This window comes from Lontra canadensis, unplaced genomic scaffold (assembly GCF_010015895.1).
Source record: "Lontra canadensis isolate GAN:19392208 unplaced genomic scaffold, GSC_riverotter_1.0 scaffold79, whole genome shotgun sequence".
NCBI lineage: Eukaryota > Metazoa > Chordata > Mammalia > Carnivora > Mustelidae > Lontra > Lontra canadensis.
This window is the reverse complement of record NW_022631073.1, coordinates 1,796,412-1,820,382: the sequence shown is the minus strand read 5'-3', so window position 1 is coordinate 1,820,382 and position 23,971 is coordinate 1,796,412. Positions and strand designations below refer to the sequence as shown.

At 55.4% G+C, this 23,971-nt stretch overlaps 1 protein-coding gene across 1 annotated transcript in view; it reads right to left on the bottom strand.

Annotated features, from left to right (window-relative positions):
* Positions 1-23,971, bottom strand: part of TCERG1L (transcription elongation regulator 1 like) — a 177,222-nt gene that overhangs the window by 55,682 nt on the left and 97,569 nt on the right. Inside the window, exons 5-6 of the mRNA XM_032882062.1 lie at positions 6,885-6,976; positions 3,471-3,559 (exon numbers count right to left, since the gene is read on the bottom strand). Coding sequence (XP_032737953.1) covers positions 3,471-3,559; positions 6,885-6,976 — 181 coding nt within the window. The remainder of the gene's footprint in view (positions 1-3,470; positions 3,560-6,884; positions 6,977-23,971) is intronic.

Genomic DNA, 23,971 nt, shown 5'->3' with positions numbered 1-23,971 from the left:
CAAGGAGCAGAACTTCCAACCTTTCACAGCAAGTTTCTGCTTTCCCACTACGTTAGAGTGATTTGGGGTCTTAGCTGACCCTGCCGTCCTCCCACACATTCAACGGCTCAGCTCCAATTTGGTAAAAATGTGAGCACAGTGAAAATGTTAGCAGAGTAAGAATATTTTGATTTTCATTTTAGGGGCGCCTGACTGGCTCAGACTATGAAGCATCAGGGTCCTGGGACCGAGCCCCACATCAGGCTCCCTGCTCAGTGAGGAGGCTGCTTCTCCCTCTGCCTCACCCCCCGATTCATGCCCTCTTTCTCTCTCTCTCTGTCTCAAATGAATAAATAAAATCTTTAACAAAAAGAAAACAGAATGTTTTGATTCCCATTTTTTTCCATTTTACATGTTCTGAGTAGATTCCAAAACCTCTTACTTCCTTATGTGATGCCAACAGCCCCCACAGAGCTCTGTGGTGGTCAAGAGTGGTCCTTTCCCAGCCTATGTGGCCTGCCCCACCTATCCTGAAACCTCTAGAATCTTCTAGAAATCCCAAGTTTTCTCTGGAGAATGTTGGTCTGAGGTTAAGGCTCAGGTTCACAGGTGATGTCTCACTCCTGGCTCTTGACCTGAGCCCTCACAGTTTCCTCTGGACGAGGGTCTGCTCCTGGGGACAGGAATGGGGCCTGCCTGACCGACAGGGCCACCATGGAGAAGGCGTGCCTTCGGGGAAGAGCAAGGACCAAATTCCCCCAGACTTGAGTGGGGAGCCCTGGTGTTGGACAGTGACATGTAAAGAGACTCAGTGAAAACACAGAGCTCCTGGGAAGTGGCGCCCACCCCATGGCCACCCAGTCACACCCATGGACATGCCTGCATTCCCGACTCACCTCCAAGGGACCCAGTCACATCCCTCCATCCCCCACCCCGCCTCCCCATGGAACACCTCAGCATCAAGCCCTCTGAACAAGAGGCACAGTTGTGTTCCTAGAAGAGTCGCCGTCTGGATGACGGAGTCGTCAACATGCCATGGGCCGATTCAGACGTCCTGATGCACAAGTGGCTGGTGAGGGTGACAGGGGACAGAGCTAGGGCCCTGCACCTGCCGTGGGTCCCTCTGTCCTCCGACTTCCTGAGAATCAATGGCCCGGAAGAAAGGCGGCCCAGAGCAAACCCGCAGAACAGGGCTGTCGGGACTGGTTTGCGCACGGGAAGCAGGCACGGCGCCCCAGGCAGGGCCCTTCCCGGAGGCAGACTGGGAGGTCCGTGTGGAGCGCTGGGGCCAGGCTCCCACGCGTGCGACGCCAATGCCGATGAGGATGTCAGAGCTGCACGTGAAGCCGCCTCCCAGCTGCCGAATAAGGGAGTGGGGGCCTCTCCCCCGCGAGGTCAAAGGTCCCTCCTCCGCGTTCAGGGGACCTGCAAACCCAGGCTTGAAGGTGTCGGGGGAGGGCGTCTGTCCACACTCCAGCCCTTAGCTGAACAGCCGCTCAACAAGGCCAGAGCACTCTCCTTCAAGGGCGCCGGTCGGAAAAGCACGGCCGGAGGAACAGAGAGCGGCCTGGGCAGCCTCCCAGCAGCCTCGGGGAAGGGACGGGCGGGTTCCAGCCAGCACACCTGACTCCCACCCAGAAAGCACCACCTCGCGTCGTGGAAGCTGTCTGCGCCCCTGCGGGCCTGTGACATCCTGCAGAATGGTGACCCTGCCTGTGCCCGGCCGGCCTGCCCGGGGCCGCCGTCCCCATCCTGCTGGTGAGTCATCGAGAGGATGCCAGACTTCAGGCTCCACAGCCGGCTGCGGCCCGCCCAGGAGGCCCAGGAAGGGCACAGGCTGGTTCGCAGTTTACAGACAAAGGCCCCCGCTGCAGGGAGCGACAGGAGGGACCGCAGGACTGCTCTGGTCCGATTAGCCCTCTGCGCTCTCACGCGGTGTTACAGAGGAAGGAGCGCCGTGGCTTCACAGTTAGAGACCTCCACTGCTCAAGGTCACGTTTTCGACGGAATCATAATCCTCCAAGCCCCACTCCCCTGCGCTGAATTTGCCCCGCCCCCTCAGCAGGACGTGGAAAGTGCAACTACCATGGACACACACCGGGGAGTCTGGTTACGGAAGCGCTGGGCAGTGCTCGTGGCGTCACAGAGAATGCGTTTGTGGTCTTCACTCCATTTGCCCAGTGATCCAAGGAGCCATGCGTTTGTGATGCCACGTCCATAAATACCGGGGCGCGTGAGCACCCATGTCTGGGGTGCTGCTCTCGGGGGCACGGAAGGTCGCAGACCTCCCCACACAGCTCAAGCGCTGGTCTCCTCCATTGAGCTGTAACCTTCCTCGTAAAACCGCAACCACGAGGAAACCCTTTCCCTGAGCTCTGTGAGTCGTCCTAGCAAAACCTCACACCCAAAGGGAGCTGTAGGAAGCCCCGCGTTGGTGGTCAGCCAGGCCAGTGTGCAGGTCGCCTGTGCCCCATTTGCATTCGGGTCTGAAGCAAGGGCACCATTGGGGGACGGAGCCCTTATCTCCTGGGTCCGGACCACTCTGCGTCGGTATCACAACTGAATTGTAGGACACTCCCTAAGCGTTGGGACGACCGGAGAGCTGGGTGTGAACTGTCAGCCAAAGAAGGGCCTGTGCCAACAGTGGGTTCAGCTGAAGACGGGACGTGGCTGGGGGGGTGCGCCAGGGCTGGCCGCGCGGGGAAGGAGCACATGCCCCGTCTCGCCGGCGAAGAACATGACTTAGCACAACAAGCAGGTGCTCAGGGCCGAGCCCCGGGGCCCGGCAGAGGCCCAGCCTGCTCTTCCCGCATCGCCAGTCACCAGGGACTCCGTGTGAGGCTGGTGTCCCACCAGGTTCCTACGCAAACGCACCTGACGCAGACACCCAGGCGCGGTCTCCGTTGTCCGAATTAGCTGTCCCTTCCAGCTCTGTTCTACCCTTTCATCTTCAGGTTTCAGAACTAATTTTTATTATAATAACCTTTTTATTCTGCTTCCAAATTATTCCATTATAAAAGGACATTTTTAAAAACCAAAGACAGTGGCTCCCTCGTGGAGGGTCTTTCGAGCACGGCGTACTCAAAGATCAGGAATCCTCCCAGGGCAGCCGGAGAGAGCCAGACACATCTTTAATTAACAGCCATTCAGTTACTGTGTTCTTAGAGGAGAGGGAAGAAAAGCCCTTTGAAGCCTAATGCGTGCTGTGTTTTCTTCAGACACGGTCTTTCACTGATATATATGCAATAGCTTATTATCTGGATACAGATTCGCAAGCGTATGGAGCAGGGTAACGTATCACTTAAATGCTACTTTCTTCCTGCAGAACGTCACAACGGTGTGGAGCTGGAGCTGCCATGAGCTGCAAACTAATTTTTTAAAGCACTGTATTATCACCGAAGGAACGTACATTCTCTCATTGGTGCCAGCAGGCAGGCACCGGGTGTAGACGAGGCTACCTGTCCTTGCTCTCAGGTCTCGGAGCATCTTACCAGGGGGAGCCGGGCACTGGAGTGGAGGCCACGGGTCTGTTTCCTTTGGCTGCACTGTCCTCTCTGGTGACTAATATCGATGGCGGTTCCTTTCAACAGAAAGACAAAGACAACACTGGTTTGTTTTTGTTTTTGTTTTTTGTTTTGTTTTGTTTTGTTTTTTGTTTTTTAATTTAAACACTCATCTTCGATTAGGCAACCAAGGGAAGAGTAACGAGTCTGCTGCAGACAGACCTGCCTACGTACCCACTCGATAATGACCTGCTCGGTACAGCAAAGCAAATGGGACTGGGCAATTATGCTGAGAATACAGAATTTAAGGCACAACAGACCGTGCTGAGGAACTCAGACAAAGGCATCTCCCTAATTACCCCAAATTGGCTAAACTATCTGCTTTTGCAGACACGGAGATGGGCAGAAGCAGCCAAGAGAATGCTTCTGGATGCCTTCACATCTCGTGGGTTAAAAAAAAAAAAAAAAATCACGTGGGATTCAGCTCCAGAAATGGGCTGACTCAGAAGCTGGGGTCCAGGAGATCTGAAACCGTGCACTGTGGTAGGGAGCCTGACGCAGCAAGGGGTCCCGGGTGCCACTGGGGCTGGCTCATCCCGGGCCCGAGAAGGCAGGAGGACACAAGCCTACTTCCTTGCAGCATCGTGTGAGGCTGGCTGCCCTTCCGTGCATCTAGCCGGGGACAGCGTTCGGGGGCAGGACACGGTACGCGGAGGCAGAGTTGGTTTGGAAATCACTCTATTTCTGTTTAGAAAATAAGGAATGTTTGAACGCGACACCACCTAGAAGAAAATGAAGATTTATTCTCTACTATTAAAAAGGTAAACAAAACAAAACATGGCCAGGACCCTTGCTCATCATTCATTATGGACACAGTTTGCAGACAGATGAAAGCTGCTTGAGGATAGAAATTAGGGGGACATAAACACAGACCGAAGGTTTGGATTAACTGATTTAGCTGCCTTCCTGCGGTTGGAGCACCGGCTCTCTGCCAGACGGAGGGAAAACCAATCCGAGTTCCCGCAGGAGGACCGGAAGGCCCTGAGGAGGAATCGTCGGAAAAGTGTCCCCTCGACTCTAGAGTGGTTAAGGAGAGGCGGGGGGTCTCAGCGAGCTCAGCAAATGCTCGCAGTGTGGGGGGGACGTGTTTTCCTTTCCCAGCTGTTCCTACAGTTTCGATCTCATAATAACACAGTACTGGGTTCTCCTTCTCTCAAACAATCGGGTGAGATGAAAAAACACTAAGGATGTTATTCAAAGCAATGAAAGGGCTCTTGGCTGAGAATTTCAGGTGCCATTAAATCTCTTGATTCCTCGAATAAAAGAAAGAAGGGAAAAGGATGCCATCTTGCTTTCCAGCACGGCTCAAGCTGGGACTTTAAGGGACACTGTGGGTGAGGAGGTGATTAACCATGTGTTTGGATGGTCTCAACCAGGAGGCTGAACGGGGCCGCCGTGTGAGCACCTGCCATGGGGCCCGCCAGCGAGGAGGCCACGTGCACAGAAGCCCGTGTGTGCCCTCGCGCACCCCCGCCAGCACCCACCGCGTCACCCTCCGCACAAACACACGAGCTGGAAAGGCAAATGCTCAACTACGGAACACTGACAACATGAGAGTCAGACAAAACGCTCCAAGAACACCGAGGGTCTGAGAGCCCAGGCGAACACAGCCCCACGCCGGGAACGTGGCACTTGGCGGGGCCATCACCCCCCACCCCTGCCCAGCCACGAGACAGGACCTCAGAAGGGCCCCGTAGTCAGGCGGGAGTGGCCAGCAGAGCAGAGCCGGCCGAGAGGAAGGACAGGAGTCCTGAGCTGACAACACGCCTCCGGAAAAGACCCCGCGAGGTGTCGGCTGAGGACAGATCAGACAGGGCACCGCTCCCCCGCTGGACAGGCGACACCGGGGAAGTGAGGGGCCATCCCACTCAGGCGTGAGCACCCCGGGCCTTTCACTGGCTCTGCCTGTTGTTCTCCATTCACTGCCACAGATAATGACACAGAATAAATGATTTTTAATTTATATAATTATCCCTAAGTTTAAAAATAATTTCTTCTAGAATCTTTGGGTCCTAGAAGGTGTCTTTCCTTCCTGTGAGGGAAAAAAGGTCAGGATAAATAATGAACATAACAGGGAAGACTCGGAAAGTGGTGTTAAAAAAATATATGGAGGACAGAGTTTATACTTCTAATCCAATTAGAAACACGAAGGGAGGTTTTCATTATGAAGCTAATTGAACACTGGAAACCCAACGAGGGCCTCTGAGCCGTGGGTTACCCCGGCTAATCACTCACGCAGATCTGGCGGGGGCGTGATTTGTGGCGGGGATGGACATTTACATTTGGCAATGCTCGGATTCTCTCCCGCTAATTACCAAGGTCTTCATGTGGCACTCGCCACTCATGATTTCCTGTTGGTGGTAAAAGTGGCATAAAACTCCCTTTCCGCACTAAAGTGATAAAAGTGAATTAAAGACGTGGAGCCCAGGGATAAAGAAAGTAGTTAAGGCACCAGGAAGGATATTTGTTTAATAAATATGGAATTCTGGCACGAGCGTTCATCTCTCACAGAGAAATCCTACGTCCAGGAGCAGAAGTTCACTGCGCGCTAACACCGTGTGACCCGTTTACGCCCGGACACCGGCGCTAAGGACGGGGAGGGCATGACGGCCAGGGACGACGCAGGGGCACGGTGGGAAGGCTGGCGGGAATGCGATGTTCACACCCGCAGCAGAGATGGACCCGCTGGAAGGAGTTTTGAGTGAACGTGAACAAGGCTCGGAGGTGGACCACGGGCCTCCAGGATGCTCGAGATCAGAGCAAATGAAGTGCCATTTGTGATTTTCAAACGTAGCAATAAAAGCTAATCCCTTGGGTCATTCATGGAAGGTAAACACGCCGGATGCACTCATGGTCAATCCTAAAATGCCGTTTGGCAGAAAGGCCAAGAGAAGCCTCTGACTAGAATGAGAGGAGAAAACACAAAGGTGTGGGGCTGGGGGAGGTCCACACACAGCTAAAATAATCCAAACACGGGCTCTGGCCTTGCCTCGGTGGCACCTGTGTCCCCGCAGCCTGGCGGCCCACCCTGTCTGAAGTGTGGGGACAGCACCCGTGGGAAGCCAGGTCAGCACCAACTCCTCCACACGGAGCCCGCCTGGCGAGCCCTGGAACGGGACCCACCAGGAAGGCCAGACGGCTGTTACCAAAGCCTCGGACCCCCGCCCCTCTGCCATGCTCTGAACTGTCCTGCCCGATTTGGCTCCGTGTCATAGAGCACCCCTCCCCTAGCGCCCCCCGGGAGACAGGTGAGAAAACACGTGCGGGGCAGGGAGTCCCGGCTCTGAGTGCCGCTCACCCGGCTGCACGTCTGTGAAGCGCCAGCGGAGCCCACCTACCCACCTTCTCTTCCCTGGGCCCGGCCGGGCTCTTCGTCTCGGCGTGCAGCATGAGGGCGGGGGCGCCGGGCGCTCGGCTGCGCTCTCTGCTTCTGTCTGTTGGACCAAAACAACTGTCGTTAGCAACCCATTTGTCACGTCCCTTTGGAAAACTAAACAAGGACAGAAAGTTGCCTTGAAAATTCAATGTGGCAGCCCACGCCGCACATCCCACTGCGAAGCTGTGTGGTCCCTGGCCTTGACCATGGTCTTATGACTGAGCCCCTCCCAGGACACTGAGCTCCTCTGGCAATGCCTTCTGAGCCCGGGCAGCAGCCACAGTGCTGCTGGCCACAGCCGGAGGACCGGGCCATGGGGTTTGGATGGATGGCCACAAGTTCCCACACAGAAAGGCTCCTTGACAAGGGCCAAGGGTCAACGTGGGACAGAAGAGCCAGGCTTTCTTGGCCTTGGTGGTTGGTGGCCACAACTGACCACCTTTGGTCCCCATCCTGACAGGGGGATGGGTGGGGTCCACGCCGGGCAGACCCCCAGTTACCGCTGTGCAACCTATCACTGACGTGGGTGCTGGCTTCGCCATGGGTCAATCCACATGGCCCTTTGCAAAGCAGTTGTTTGGGAAAGGAAGGGGGAAATGGCAAAAATGTAGCTTCTGCCTACAGAAAAAGATCAGTCTTCCTCTTATTCCAAACTGTCCACACAGCCCCAGACGTTTGCAAGCCATAAATAGGTGCGGCGAAACACAGCACAATGAACCAGCATTTTAATACGAAGAGTTAAAGCAAAAAATCCCAAACCACCGAACCACACCCCAACCTAACAAACACATCCTGTCTAGATGAGACTTGATGGTCAGGGCCATTGGAAAGAGGGGTTGCCTGACCGGGAGCTGCTGTCTGTCCGGCATGGATCCTTCCCTGGGGAAGACAGGAAGGGGCAGGAAGACACTGCTTTACACACACACACACACACACACACACACATGCACACACACGCGCACGCACACACAAGGCAGACATGCACACACACACACACACACACACGCGTGCACACACACACAAGGCAGGCACAGGGAAGGTGCCTCGAGGTCTGTGCTCTCCAGGCAGAGCTGGGGAAGGGCAGACTTGGCGGCCAAAGGAGCCCCCTGCCCCTCCATCCCACCTTCCTTAGCCCGCCACAAACATGGATTCCCCTACCACCTATCCCGGCAAGGAGGCTTCGGGAAGGGGCCACACATGCCGGCACCCCACATCGCACCCCATCATCTGTCCACAGTGGGCGTCTGCACCTGGCACCCTCACAGCTGCAGAGCTGGGTCCAGCCAACGGGGCAGCCAGTCCCAGAGCGCAGAGGTGGGTCAGCGCTGACCTCCAGGCCCCAGGGCAGCCATGACCACCTCCAGGAGACATGGGTCAGGGCCTGGCAAATCCAGGTCAATGTCCAGTTCAGCCCTGGGGAGGGAACAGTCAACTTTCTATGAACTGTTGAACCAAACCTGAGCCATCAAAATTCTAACCTCAGGGCAGTGGTGACACTTTATTACCATTCATGGGGACAAGCAGAGCCCCAGGATGGGGCTAACCTCTCCAGAACCTGTAGGGATTCCTCCCCAAAGCCCACCTTCCATCCAGGTGCAGCAGTCAGGAGTCTGGGTGCCCGGCCCTCTGTGGGCTCCACATGGGGCTGCGGCGCCAACCCGCAGCCCCAGCCCCACAGCATGGGCTGTACGTCCTGTGCAGGGAGGAGCTCAAGGTACAAAACACGGCAGAAAGTGAGGCACGGGCTGGGAAAGCTGAGGGGAAGAAAAGCCTGACTCAGTTTACCCGGTGTCCGAGGAGAGCGCGTGTTTCTGTTTGAAATCCCGGGACAACTCTGTCAACATCTTATGCTACATGTGGGGACTCCTTGTCCTCAAGATGCCTGATTCACCAGCGTCAACGTCCAAGTCGTGTGTGTCCACGCTTCCTCCCGGGCTGCCCACTCCCCTTCTTTACTCCATGGAGACCCTTTATGTCGTGAAGACTCAGGACCCAACCATCTAGCAACCTCAACAGTAACACCTTCTGCTTCTTGTGGAACCGGCCATAGGACGAGTATTGGCGATTTCACTGGATCACGGGCAGACTTCTAGAATGCTCCATCCCACTTGACCCATCCGAGGGGCTCGGGCTGGTGACGAGACGCCAGACCCCAGGGATCCCTGTCTTGGCTTCAGCCCATGGCTCCTAGATCCCACCACCCACCACTGTGCTCTACAGTGCCCAGGAGACACTGGAGAAGCAGTTCTGGAGGCCCTGGCCCTGCCAGGCCCACAGAGGACAGCGTCGAAGGAGCTCCTAGGTCACCAGGCGTGACCTCAGATGCACATTCCCTGCTGCCCAGGAACAGGGACACACTGAGCCACTGGCTGAGACCCGGCCCAAGGCAGGCCCGAGGGACGGAAACAGGTGGACTTGGGCCAGAGTCCCACTCTTCGGGGATGGCCCTGGTCTCCACCGACGTGGTTCCGGCCCTGGGACCTGTTTGTCACTAGAAATGAGCAGATGGCGGTTTACTGCCGGCCCTAAGCCCAAGCTGGAGCCACTGTTCGGCATTTCCCGCAAACCTCGAGGGGCCGTGCGCGCAGAGAGCCCGGGAGGGTGAGCTGTCCTCCGCGTTGGACCCTGTGTCTGTCCGCAGCTCTCCGTGGAAGGTCACAGCCCCCGTAAGGGACGCACTCCACAAACTCCGTGTTCAGAGACCTGACGGCAAGGCCGCGAGCTCGCCAGCCTCGTCTCTAGTGAGAGTTGCCTCCCTCAAGTTCAGTCCGCGGGGAGGTCTGGAAGGAGGTAAGGCCTCTCTGCTGAAAATCACCACGTCCGTCCCCTGACAGGCCCTGATCTGTGGCTCGTGCACAAGCCGGCCCAGCCCCGGGGCTGCGGGGGACACGCAGGAAGGTGATGCGGGCAGTTAGCTGGCTCTTCCCCCGAGTCTGTTGGGGCGACCTGAGGCCAGGACACAGCGACAGCCCTGGGAAGGCACACAAGGGGCCATAACTCAGGCCCTTGAAGAAATCAGGGCATCGGGCCACCGACGGACAGCTCCCGGGCACACAGCAGGGCAGCAGATCTGGCGAGACCTGGACCCTCCACTCAGCAATGATTGCTTCAGGGGGACAAACGCCAGGATTTTTTTAAAAACATTCAAACATTGTTTTTATAATTATTAACATGAACTGCAGACAAAAATATGTGACGTGTCAAAAAGAGAGGAGAAATAGATCAGTATCTCCTAATGCAAAGGAAAATTCTAGGTTCCATCTAGTCCTCAGTAAAAATTGGCATCCCCTGGTCCCAGTCTCCCCGTCCATAAAATGAAATGATCTAGAAGACCTCTTGGATCTGGGAACTATGTGGGGTACATCCCAAAGTAAGAGAAGTGACCTTGGGAGGTGGTGAGACAGTCTTCAGGGTTCCTGTGGGGAGAAGGGCCGACTCTGGGACACGGATGAAGCCCAGGGAAGACGGCAGGAGAGAGAGAATTCACTGTTTCTACCCTGAAGGCAGTAGTGACCTCGGATGGATGGCTCGTCTGGAACGGATGTCCTCCGGTGGATCTGGAATTAAGTGGGGCGTCTGCTCTGGGGCTAAGGGACCTCTGATCCACCGTGTCTCCCCTGTGACCCTGACGGTGATGTCCCAGGGTGGCAGGAGGTTAAAGGGGACACTGAGGCAACAGGGTCCGCTGGTCGGGGCAGACCAGGCCCGGACAGGAGGGGCTTACAAAAAAAAATCCTCACCACTGAACCCGGCGTCCACGCTCGCCTCAGCCCGCCGTGTGCTGAAGGCTAACAGCGAGACGGGCTCCCCGGACAGCCCACCGCAGGGACGCCGTGCCCGGAAGCACGTGTCTGTCCTCAGGGACCTCCACTCACGACAGGCCTGTGTGGACAGGCAAGTGTTAGCAGACAATCCTCGGGTCACGGGGGCTCCGTGTTCTGGGTTTGCCAGTCTGGCGACCCCATTTCCGTATTTGGACATTTTCACCTCCAGGAACAGGGAACCGATCGCGTTTGAACAGACGTGTCTTAAGGGGAACAATGAACGGTCTTTCAGCCTCGCACACAGCCCCCTTCTGAACAAGCCCCATCTGGACACAATCTCCCCAATGCTTGAGCAAAGCAGGAACCATCATCTCATTTCACACTAGGAGAAACAGGCCAGGTGAGTCATTTTCCAGGTTACAAAATAAACCATTAGGGAGGGCAGAAATTGTTTGTCAGTTTAAGCGGCACTGAGCTCCCCTGAACATTTGACAATAAAATAAGGAGAAAAATGCAATTTATGTCTCAGGTAATAAAAATGACATAGTCAGGCCCGTTGTACGCGGTTCTAAATGAGAGACACATGGGTTTTCAGACAGGGCCTCTGGGACTAAAGCATGGAAGGGAGACGCTGTCCCTGGGAAAGCCGGGGCTGCCCAGCACTGAATCCACAGCAGCTGCTGATCCAGGGCGCTGACGGACAGATGGACGGAAGCAGGAGGCACAGACCTGAGGGCTGAGAGCCAGCAAGTCCGAGAACCGGGGTGCCAGGGAGCCACAGCCCCTCCGATCGCTTTTCCATCTGAGCCGCCACGCCCCGAGTAGACCTGCGCGTCCTGTCCCTGCGTCCCTGATGTCACTGCAGCCAGCCAAGGCCTGCTGGTGAGGAGCTTCGCAAGGGCAGGACTGAGCAGACGGCCTCCGTTCTCGCCGCCAGCCCAGCCACTGGAAGGAGGAGTGAGTTCCTAGGTAGGCCCCCACCCTAGAGCTGGCTCAGGGGCGGGCGACGTGGCCAGAGGCAGAGGTGGCAAAGGCAGGTGGTCACGGGGGTCTTGTGCTCCCGTCCCCTCCTCCCACCAGGGGCCGCACAGGCTGGGTCTCACACCTTCCCGAGCCAACGCAGCCAGGACGGTGAAGCCACGAGTCAAAGTAGCCAGACACGCAGAGCGAGGCTCCCCGTGGTGAAGGAGCGTCCACAGGCTCCGAGCGTCCACAGGGACACATGGCAGAGACTGTGGTCGTCTCACCGAGACGCCCGGCTCGGGAGCCAGCAGTCCGCGCGTCAGCAGCAAAGGCTAAAGCTCTGATGTCGCTGTGCTCCGGCTACCTTCTCAGAAAGCCTCCCGGGAGAGGAAGACAGAGGGCCGCTGGCTATGGAGTCTCCAAGACGACGATCTCGGGCTGCTCCTCGGGGGGAGCACAGGGCAGCCAGGACAGCAGGTGCTGGAGGGGGCCTGGGGTCCAAGGGGTCACATGAAGGGGTCGGGATGTCAGGACCTGCTTTGTCCTGGCCCACCTCTCTACTCCCCGGAAGAGGCTGGCTGGTCCCAGGGCACCTTCTGGAGCTCCCCTGTAACTGAGGATTATTTTCGCGTCAACGGCAAACCATTTCTGAGCCCTTCCACATCTTCTGTGGACAGTGACTCCCCGAGCTGATACACTGCAGGGAGAACGCGTTCTCTGCCAGTCTGCAGCATCATGGATCTCACTCTGCTAGAACAAAGGGCTTTAAAACACGGACACTGGAGGGCACGAGCTTGGTGTCCTCCCCCAGAGAGTGTCAGCGTTCTGCAATGCAGTTCTACCGGGGACGGGGTTCTGTCGCTCCATCCCCAGCCAGGATCCCACGCCAGGCCTTCCAGAACCAGCTCTGGTCCATGTGCCTCAACGAGGAACTGATGCTCCGCTGGGCAGAGTGTCCTGTGGAGATGACGGGTCAACCTCCCCACACTGATCTAGAACCTGAGCCGCTCCAGTTCTCTGAGGGAGCACAGTGTCTGCGTGGAGCAGGGCAGAATGAGGGACGCTCCCTGGTTTCCAGCAGGAGGCAGAGCGGACTGCGCAGCATCCCCGCACCTGGACGCGGCACGCTGGCCCGGGGGAGGCCAGGGGCTGCCAGGGAAACCGGCCCCAATGCTGGGCCGTGTCCCCAGAGCTGTTCCATGGGGCCGTGAGCAGAGGAGGTGGGCAGCAGCAGGCCCAGCGCCCCAGTGCAGCCCACTGACCCCATTCACGTGTGCTCTCTGAGTGAGTGAATTTCCAGACACGTTCAACGTTAAGCTTGTCATCCACAAGTCGGGAGTTAAAGTCAACAGAGGCATCATCGTGCAGGAGAATTTCCATAAGAAAGTTCTGAACTCTGTCAGCTGTACGGTGGGCCTTGCCACAAACTTGGACCAGGAAGAGGGGAGGCGTGGGGCAAGGGAGGCCAGGGTGCAGAGGGCCCGGAGTGTAAGCAGAGGTGAGGTGTGGACGGGAAGGGCGGGACGGAGGGAGGCGGATCCGTGTCTGCTCGTAAACATCACTAACACATTTCCTCGGCTCCCGCAGAACGTGTTGCAAAAGCACAGCCTGCAAGCTTTTCCAGAAGCAGAAACCCATGTCGGGGCACGGGGCTGAGTGACCTAAGCCACAGCTGCCCTCAAGGAGGTGTGGGAGTGAGCGGCAGAAAGCAGGGCATCACCTCCTCTCCCCCTCGACCTGGGGCCTATTCCGCCGGCCTGGCCCTTGTGAAGTCACAGCTGGTAGGTCACTGGGCTTCCTCTGGGATTGTGAGTGGGCACCGGGGGCCCAGGTACCCACCCAGAGGCGGACATGCGCCCCCTCCACACGCGCACACACACACACATGCACGCACACACGTGTGCACGCACAGAAGACCGGTAACAGCACTGTGACGGGCTGTTGGCCACCGCGGGAGACGAGCACGCTGGCCAGGATCCGCAGCTCGGCTCGGTGAGCCTCAGGTCTGCACACGCCGGGGAGGAAAGGAAGAAAACCTGACGGAGATCTGCTGCAAATGAGCGAACAAACTGTCAGCAGGGACAGCTTCGGGACGCGACACCAAAAGTAAATTCTCCGTCGTAAAAACCATACATGCTCCACACCACTTTCGAAACACAGACGACATCTTTGGAAATTGCCCAGAAGTGTTCTCATCCCCCTGCCACAGCGGAAGCCCCAGGGGAAGGGCAGTTTATCTAATATCCTCCGGCCGGGGAGGGGAAGGGGTGGGTGGGCCCTGGGAGCGGCACGCCCTCCGAGGCCCAAGCAAGTGAACACCTGCTCCCGGGGCACCGAGCAGGGGAAGAGGCAAAGGGCTCGGGGACGGGCTCGGGGACACAGCCCCATTAGGGTGCCGGCCGGCTACCGCCCCTCCTGCAGAGAACGCTGACCACTCAAGACCCACACCCGTTCCTTTCAGTCTCTGGTGACACTCGCACCCCGTATAGTAGCCCCCCAGTCCCTAAGGCCGCTGCGGTCAAGTCACTGCCACTTGTTTCCTCTGGGACCAGACCCGGGCCTGTGACCACCTCTCCTCTGACCGGCCTGTCCATCACGGACGGCCACGCCCCCCTTCATCCTGAGTCGTTTCCACGCATCCTCGTGTCCTCCTGGGACCCTAACAAAACAGCTGCTTCCAGGCCCTGAGGTCACGGGGCGCCGGTTCTTCTGCGGTGCTGGCACAGTTCTAGGACCCGCGGCCCATGGTCCCACGCAGGCAGGGACGCACTGGGCTCCCGGAGCTGATCTCTCTCAGGGCAGCCCCCTTCGGATGCTCCTTGAAGACCCTGTACCCCTGAGCTCACTGTGTCCGTTTAACAGGATGATGCGTGTAAAACAGGTCAATGGCACAAGTGACATCCTAGGAGCTCAGTGCAGGTTTTCGGGGCCCCCGTAGGAAGGGGAAAGCTCCCTGGTGGGACGGCCTCCAAGTAGTTTTGGAAAGGGACGGTCTGGGTCTGGAGTCTGCACATCTCTCTCTGTCATCAGCTGGGCCTTGATGAATGTGACGGGGAGCCTCTCGGGGCTCTGGGATGGTCTCTGACAGGTCGGCAAGAGCCAGTGGTGGCTGAGCGTGCTTCCCAGGCTCAAAGATGTGGGGCTCCTTAACCTCGGGGCAGGACACCCTACCCTCTAGGATTCTCATCTTCATTTGGAACCCGGCCTAGAGACCCCCAGTCACTCCATCCCGAAGCCTTCTCGGGGAGCATCCCCCCCATGGCCCAGGTCTGGCCCCCCAGGGTCCCCACACCCCAGCCAGGCACCTGCCTCAGCATAGATGCTCCCGGGGTGACTGGTCTTGCACACTCGACGGCTCTCTTTCATCAAGTTAAACAACAGAATCAACAGCTGGGACCCCACCGCACACTCCAAGGAAACACAGATTGATTTGTTTAATGAAAAAACAGCAATTCTGACGGAGCCACTCTAGCAGCCCACTGGACTCCGGTACTGCAGAGCTCGGATGTGCTCCCGAGCGCGTCCACACCCCAGGGACACGCTCCCCCTCGTGCGGCCGCAGCTTCCCCGCAGGCGGTAGATGTCATGCACGTGGGGCGGCTGGGCTCTGAGCACGGCGGGGACCACGCAGGTCTGTGCGGGGCCAGATGCGAGCAGGGGGCCTGGCACAACGGCCCCATGGCCACGGCCCCGCGGCCACCTGGCCCCAGAGCAGCACCCAGGGTGAGGACACTCTGTTCCCTCCTCCGGGTCACGGCGAGGGACAAGCTGCGCTCACAGGCAGGACTGGCTTGAGTGATAAACATGGAAACATCAAAATGTGTGTTATTTAAGTTGGTTTTTAAACTTTTAATTCGAGAATGTTCTAAACAGAGGCACGAGGCACGGCCCCGCCCAGTGACGTGTGTCCTGAAGAGGAGGGCCCCTCCCGCCCTCAGAGGCCCCGGCAGCCTGGGGCCCGGCCTATGGACGCCCCTCCAGCCTCTTGACCCCGGGAAGTTCGGACAAAGCCCCACCGACGGGACCCCCGGGGCAGCCGGGGACGGGGGTTCGCAGTGATGTCACCCGACCTTAGTCACTGAGCGCGGAGCACAGACTGGACCGATTCTACTTGGGAGGTTGGTGCCAGCTGCGCGGATCTAGCATCTCCAGGCAGTGGGCAGAAGCTTAAACGGCACCGGTGGTCGTTCTGTCACACGGCTGCACAGACGCAGAGCAGCAGCATGGAGCCCCCGGGCTGACTCAGTTCCATGGGGCAGTGGGGCGCTACGCCCTGAAATTCCCCTCACAAGAGCGAGGCCGGTGGGGTGCTCATGAACCCAGAGACCAAGCTGCACGGCTCCCCTTGAAGCCAACCGACTCAGCAGTTGTAATTCCTGCCCTGGAAATACGGGTTTAACAGCCTCCCTGTCATGTTACAATTGCTTTAATACTGAATCCCATTCTTTTATAAAAATGTTCCTATTTGATAAAATTTAATGATGTAATTTAAAACGTGAATATATTTAATCATGCATTTCTCTTCCATATGTCATGAAGGCTTATGAAAAGGTACTTTGGAGATGTTTTAAAGTCTGAGGCCGTGAATACTCCCGCTCACGTAACTAAAGCGCTAAGACGGTGTTTGAACTCGGGGGCAGTGAGACGTGGTTTCAGCGTCGTCAGAGCGCTCCCAAGGGTGTTACAGGCCTCTCTCGAGTTTCCTTTCTCTGTGAAATCCTAATAACAGTAATTGGAGGCCTTGAAAAAATTTTTCAGTGTGAAAATAAAGTTCAGTTCTTTCTACCATATGTATAAAACCTTAAGAGGCTGTAAAGCCTCGCAAACGGCATTGTTTCCGTTGGCAAGGCCCCATGTCACTGTCCACACGTTCTCTATCTTGGCTGCTCCCTGAATGTCGAAATGCAGGGCAGGGGGCTGCCGCTTGGCTGCTCGGCTCCCCGCTGGCCCGGCTTCCCTCCCTGGCCCCGGTGGAGGTGGGTCCGGGCTCTCTCAGCTCCAGGACTTTGCACCTGCTCATTCTCTCCCTATGACGCCCCCCGGCCCCTTGTCCCCATCCCATCCTGTCGTTGGGGTCTCAGTGCCTGTCCTGGAGACTCTCCATGTCCCTTGTGTTTGCAGGTGTCCCACCACACTGCAGAGGGGCCTGGCCTGGCCTGGTCCAGGGGCCCCCGCCGCAGTGTCAGATGGCCGCTCGCTCACTGGCAGCTGCCGGTGCTCACGCTGGCCTCCGACTTCGTCTTTCTCTGTCTCAAACCCCTCACGTCTTGTGCTGAGCTTACAGCAGGACAGCTCGGGGTGTACTTCTGAGCAAGAAAGGGAGAAATGGCTGTAAACCCTTTCTCGGCGGGGAGGACTGCTGTCCCGCGGCGCAGGGATGGAAGTGGTCACCTGTCGGCGGCCGGACCGGGACAGGCACTGAGACCCCAACGACAGGATGGGATGGGGACAAGGGGCCGGGGGGCGTCATAGGGAGAGAATGAGCAGGTGCAAAGTCCTGGAGCTGAGAGAGCCCGGACCCACCTCCACCGGGGCCAGGGAGGGAAGCCGGGCCAGCGGGGAGCCGAGCAGCCAAGCGGCAGCCCCCTGCCCTGCATTTCGACATTCAGGGAGCAGCCAAGATAGAGAACGTGTGGACAGTGACATGGGGCCTTGCCAACGGAAACAATGCCGTTTGCGAGGCTTTACAGCCTCTTAAGGTTTTATACATATGGTAGAAAGAACTGAACTTTATTTTCACACTGAAAAATTTTTTCAAGGCCTCCAATTACTGTTATTAGGATTTCACAGAGAAAGGAAACTCGAGAGAGGCCTGTAACACCCTTGGGAGCGCTCTGACGACGCTGAAACCACGTCTCACTGCCCCCGAGTTCAAACACCGTCTTAGCGCTTTAGTTACGTGAGCGGGAGTATTCACGGCCTCAGACTTTAAAACATCTCCAAAGTACCTTTTCATAAGCCTTCATGACATATGGAAGAGAAATGCATGATTAAATATATTCACGTTTTAAATTACATCATTAAATTTTATCAAATAGGAACATTTTTATAAAAGAATGGGATTCAGTATTAAAGCAATTGTAACATGACAGGGAGGCTGTTAAACCCGTATTTCCAGGGCAGGAATTACAACTGCTGAGTCGGTTGGCTTCAAGGGGAGCCGTGCAGCTTGGTCTCTGGGTTCATGAGCACCCCACCGGCCTCGCTCTTGTGAGGGGAATTTCAGGGCGTAGCGCCCCACTGCCCCATGGAACTGAGTCAGCCCGGGGGCTCCATGCTGCTGCTCTGCGTCTGTGCAGGGGAGACACACTCTCTAGTCCTCCAGCTGCCACCGTGGAACCCCAGCCCGGGGGGAGGGAGGGGCAGGGCGTCTCAGGGAGGGACCTCCACTGCCTCCACCTGGTCTGAGAGGACCAGGAATCAGGGACGATGGGGCAGCAGCCAGGGGACCAGACTGGAGAGGGGCTCAGCACTGGGGTGGGGGGGTAGGAATCCAACCACGGCTGGGCCACTTCCCGGCCCAAAGTATGGGAGTGATGGGTGCAGGGCCAGCCACCACAGAACGTGGATTATTTCCAACTAAAGACCATCAGAGCCCCGCCGACAAGAAGATTATTCTAGCTCCCCCTTACCACCTTTGCCTTCCGTAGAGTTGAAATAAGAGGTACAACCAGGAAGCGAGCTCTTCTCAAAGAAAAAAAAAGGTCTTCCTTTTTTTTTTAACAGAAGAAGGACTTGTGGAGCTTCTGCTGTTCCCACCTCCTATGAATTGCCTCCCCCTTGGGAGTCGGACCCCTACCCCTTTCTCCTTAGCTCAGGAGGGCAGGTAAGCCTCACTGCTGGACAGGCCAGGAGCCCCCTTCTTTCTTTGTGGGGCTCCAGGACGAACATAATTAAATTTGTTTTCCTCCTGTTAATCTCTTATGGGAGTCAAACTATCATTTTAGCCAAAGAACACAGAAGGGAAGAAGGGACGAGTGTTTGTCCCCTACAGGGATAATTGCTTCCTCCTCTGAGTTACAGTTGACCCAATGGCACAGAAAATGCCTGTGACTCACACCATGGGCGGGGGGTGGGGGGAACATCAGGAACATCTTCCTCGCAGGTCCAGAGGCCAGGAGTCCCGGCCCAGGGTGCCGGCCTCATGGGACTCAGCTGAGAGCCTCAGCCCGGTCTGCCGCTGCCGCCGGCTCACTGCATCCTCACGAGGAGAGGAGGAGCAAGCTTGGTTCTCTTCTCACAAGGGAACTGACCCCATCGCCAAGCCCCTCTCATGACCACATCTAAACCTCCTGACCTCCCCACAGCTCCAAATACCTTCACAGTGGTGGCTAGGGCTTCAACACCTGCCTTTGGGGAGCAAGGACATTCTGTCCATAACAAAACCACGCGGAAGATTCTGGCTATGGGCAGTGCTTTGCGCAGTGTCTGTCCCAGCAGGTGTCACACAATGGGGATTCGAGTGGTTTGGGGCAAAATCATCCCAAACCAACTTTATCCACTGGGCAGACTCTGCCTGTGGGTAAGCAAGTGCAGAGGACCCCTGGGGTCAGGAGTAGAGGGTCCGGTGGCTCCCTACTCCCCGCAAGTGCCAACTCAGGCCCCCAGGGCCAGCCACCTTCTGTGACAAATGCAGCCTGGTCAACTAGATGGGTTCCAGAACATCGTGCTCACAATGATTCTAGCATGAGAAGTTTATAGGAAACATTGACTGCTTCCCAATATATTGGGAAAGAAGATTCATTCCTCCCAAAGCATCCTCATACACGAACGTGTAGCTATGAATCGGGACACAGACATCGGCTTGGCTCAGCTGCGGGCAGAGGGTCCAAGTGCACTTTGTGCAGGCGCCTGCATTTCTAGGCTTCGAGTCATGCCACCTGCTGAACATGCTAGACCCTTCCAATGGCCCCAGGTCCCCTGTGAGCGGATAAGAGACAAAATCCTGAAGAATTTCCTCCTGTGTCCTAAGAAATGCATCTGGCACTGTCATTGTATGGTGGAGATGAAACATTCTATCAAGGGTCTATCACATTGTAAAGACTTGATAGTCTGCCCACCTCGTCCCTATCTTTCTGGCCCCTGCATCTGCCTCGGGACTTGGCGCCAGCTGGACTTCATTACACACCTACGTTGAAAGGAATAGCATCTATTTTAAAAATTCTCTTAGCTATAAATCAAGATTTGTGATAAATCTATATAAATATATATATATCTATATATAGCTATATAAATATATAAATTTGTGATAAATTTATATAAATCCTAACCCAACTCATTCGCATTATTGAAATGAACAGATACCTACAAGGGTATACGCCCAGTGCGCAAAGCTGTACTTGTGTTTCCTGTAACACTACATGATTAAAGGAAAAGGTGATGTCAATGGAACCATCGTCTGCGGCTGCCCCAATGGACTGTGGCGGCCTTTTGATTCCCACACCTGCCATCCTGGCATGTGCCGTCTGCTTGCTCTCTGAAGAGCCCATCTTGAGTCGGCTCTGACTTTCTGTAGACTAATCTATATGAAAATGCCATCCTCACCTAGCTGATTTATTTTCACATTTAGATGTAATAAAATTAATAGTGCAGTTCTCATTTCAGTTGATGAAATTAACTCAGACTTTAAAAAAAAATCCAAGTTCTTCCAGTTATTTTCTTTATTTTCAAAAGGGACGTTCTTTCAGTCATTTGATACAAATGGCTTTAATTAGTTTAAGGCAAACATGACCTTTAACGAATACAGGCTTGGGATCGCTAGTCTGTGTGCTGAGATGTGAAACAGTGCTGTTTTTACATGCTGATCGTGACGTCAGCCTGCACGATCTGGTCTGGCGCAGCTGCAGAGTAAACTACCCGTCACCGGAAAGAACAATCCCCCCGCTGAGGCCATCAAGAAGCCAGCCCATCCCCACGTGCACGATGCATGTTCGCGACAAGGGCACGTGCATTCTGTGGAATGTCAGGGAACAGGAGACCCAACGAGTCCAAGGGCTGTGTATGGTGTTCGGTACTGCCTGGGATGGAGGCTTGCGCTGGCTCAGAGGATGGTAGACATGTTCTAAGGAACGTGCATTTTTAATGACTACTTCTTGTAAAGGTATTAAAAATTAAAAACAGTTAATCCTACACGTATGAAACACTAGTAAAAAGAAGCCCTTTGTTTCAGAAATGCCCCAATGAAGGTTCTTGTCTTGAGTGTACCTTCCGTCAAGTTTACTGGGCTAGTTACTACCTGCGTCAGCTCTGTGTCACCTACAGTCAGAGTCTCTGTGCACAACCACACAACCACTGAGATCTGACCCAGTGCCCTTCAGTGGCGCCCCGAATCCCATTCCTTACCCATTGGTATCTTGTTCCCCAGGAGCCCCCCACTGCTTGGACCTCCCCCTCCAGAACAACGTGGCTTTAGACACCTGCTCAGGCTGGAACACCTTGTCCGCCCCTCCCACACCCAGCTCAAGACCCATCCCCTCCACAACTGTCCACAGCTCTCCATGGCGAGCAAAACATCTTTGCTCTGCCCTCTACTCTGTCTGTTTCTCATGTCTTTACAGATCGTACTAAAACTGTCAGCTGATGAATCTCTCCTTCTTGCAAGATAAACTCCTTCAAGGTGGAAACCATGTCTCCAGCATTTCTGTTTGCTGTGCACCTACACAGGCCTGGAGTTCAAAAGCGTCCCCAGCCCCCTTCGGCAAAGTTACTTTTCCACCTCGGTGACCATTCCTCCTCTCTACCTCTGAGAGGCTGAGCCGTGGGCTTCTCCAGCTCAGCGCACTGGGTCTGTCCTGGATGCTACTGTTTCCTAGAATTTGTCTACTTTCCTGCCTGACAGTCCTTCTTCTCTGTGTAACAGACAAAGCCATCCTTCGCAGAGCCTTCACGTAGGCTGCTGCCCGGGGTAAAGACCTTACTGTCCTGTGTTTTCAAATATATCTATTTCTATTCCAGCATATCACATCCAAAGGGCTCGTTTCATGTCTGTGAGCTCCTGGAAAACAGAAGCCATGTCTTTTGATCTTTAAATCTATTTTAAATCAACTGTGTGATTGACACAAAGTAGATGCTTAATGAATATCGGATGGCTGATTAGACGTATACGCGCTCGGATGAGCGCCGTCCTCTGGAAGAGATGAGTGGGCTCATCCATCTGTCCCCTCCCCGTGTGGAGCAATCAGACAAAAGAGAAATAAATCAGTGAGTGAACAAGAAGCTGGACACGGGATCTGGCAGAAGCCAGGCCAGTGAGGAGGTCCTCCACGGTGAAGCAGACCCTCCACGCAGTCATCAAAGAGTCCCACCACCAAACGGCCAGCTCCCGGCATACGTGGCCTCGAGGAATGTGTGTACATGGGCACAGAAGTCACAGATTTCTACTGGCGGGTACCGCAGTCAGGATTGCAGGACACCTGAGCCCGTCTGCAGCAGGAAAGAAAAGGTCTGCTGTGGGACACGGGCAGGTGATTGGCAGTGAATCCCATGTAACAGAGAGGAATGTGAAAAACAATCAGAAAGCATGGCTGGTTTCTAGGAAAAAATACATGAAATATGTAATACACACTAAATTATATTCACACACACACTCCTTGGTAAATGTTTACATACTCCTATTTCCAGGGCTGTTTTACTCTCTAGCTTATACATACACACATGAATTTCTTTTTTTTTTTTTAAGATTTTATTTATTTATTTGACAGACAGAGACCACAAGTAGGCAGAGAGGCAGGCAGAGAGAGTTGGGGAAGCAGGCTCCCCGCTGAGCAGAGAGCCCAATGTGGGGCTCGATCCCAGGACCCTGAGATCATGACCTGAGCTGAAGGCAGAGGCTTAACCCACTGAGCCACCCAGGTGCCCCACGCACATGAATTTCTATTAATATGTGTATATATGCGTTTGAAAGATGACATCGGAGCACCTGGGTGGCTCAGCCGGTTAACGGTCCGACTCTTGGTTTTGGCTCAGGTCAGGGTGGTGGGATCGAGTCCTGCGTTGGAGTTCCTGCTGGGTGTGGGGTGTGCTGGAGACTCTCCCTCTCCCTCTGCCCCTCCCCGCCCCCACTCACACCGTCTCTCTCTCTCTCTCTCTCTCCCTAAGAGAAAGAAAAGAAAAGAAAAGAAAAAAGAAAAGAAAAGAAAAGAAAAAAGAAAAGAAAAGAAAAGACAACATCAAATATCTCAAAATGGAGAAGAATGTGATAAAGATTTTCAAAAGATAGAGATGTGACCTTGGATCTGGCAGTTCATTTTTGGCTATGACACCAAAAACACAAGCAGCAAAAGAAAAAAAAAATAGAGAAATTGCACGTTCTCCAAAATGAAAAACTTTTATGCATCGAAGGACAACATTAAGAAAGTGAAAAAACCCACAAAATGGCAGAAAATATTTCCAAATCATTTATCTGGAAAGGGTTTTGCATTCAGAATACACAAAGAACTGTAACAACTTAATAAGAAGACAAACAACCCAATTAAAACATGATTTGCTCAGAAGGCTCTAGACCCTCCTGCTAGTCTGCACTGAGTGCCCCCACGGGCCCTTCCTTGGCAGCCCACTCCCTCCCTCCACGCCAGTGCATGACCCGGGAAGGCCACCAGAGACACACTTCATGGCTCCAAGAGTCCTCGGGAAGCCCAGGCCGCAGTGCCTCAGATGGAGGACACAGGACTCTGATCCAGTGACCACAGTGACAGTGCACGCCGGTCAAGGAGGCCATCAGCCCCACCCCAGCTCCCTGTGCACAAGGATCTGAGGAGTGGGCAGGGGTGAGGGAGAGGGAGGGGGTTGTGTGACTTCAGAGTCCAGGGATGAGGTCATCTAGAGCCGTCCCAGACGCTCCCATTGTCTTGGACACACGACAATGTCCAGGTGGCCCAGTGGGGAGGACTCAGTCTGGTCTTCTGCTCTGCAGACACTCCGCCCCACGGTCTCGGTATGGACCTACCCACCCCGCCCCCACTACTCCTGCCCTGTAAATATGCTTGCGAGGGGGCATCACTCCTGCCCTTTGTCCACTCTACTACGAGAAAACCAAGGCCAAGGTCATCCGTCCCGTGTGGGCAGCAGAGACTCCTTGGTTCTCCGCTTGAACTTCTCAACTTCCCGCCACCAACTGTCCCCAACAAGCAAACAGCTCTGAGTGGGATGTTTGGGCCACTCGGTTCAGCCGAGGAGCTCCCCTGCGGGCCCACACAGAACCCCCACAGAGCGCCTGGTCTCACCGCTTTGGGGCACGGAGGGTGAGCAGTCAGAGGCAGGAGGGGACCCACAAGGTCTCCAGCAGGAGGAGCCCCCACGTCCCGCACAACCACTGCTCCTGCCCTGGC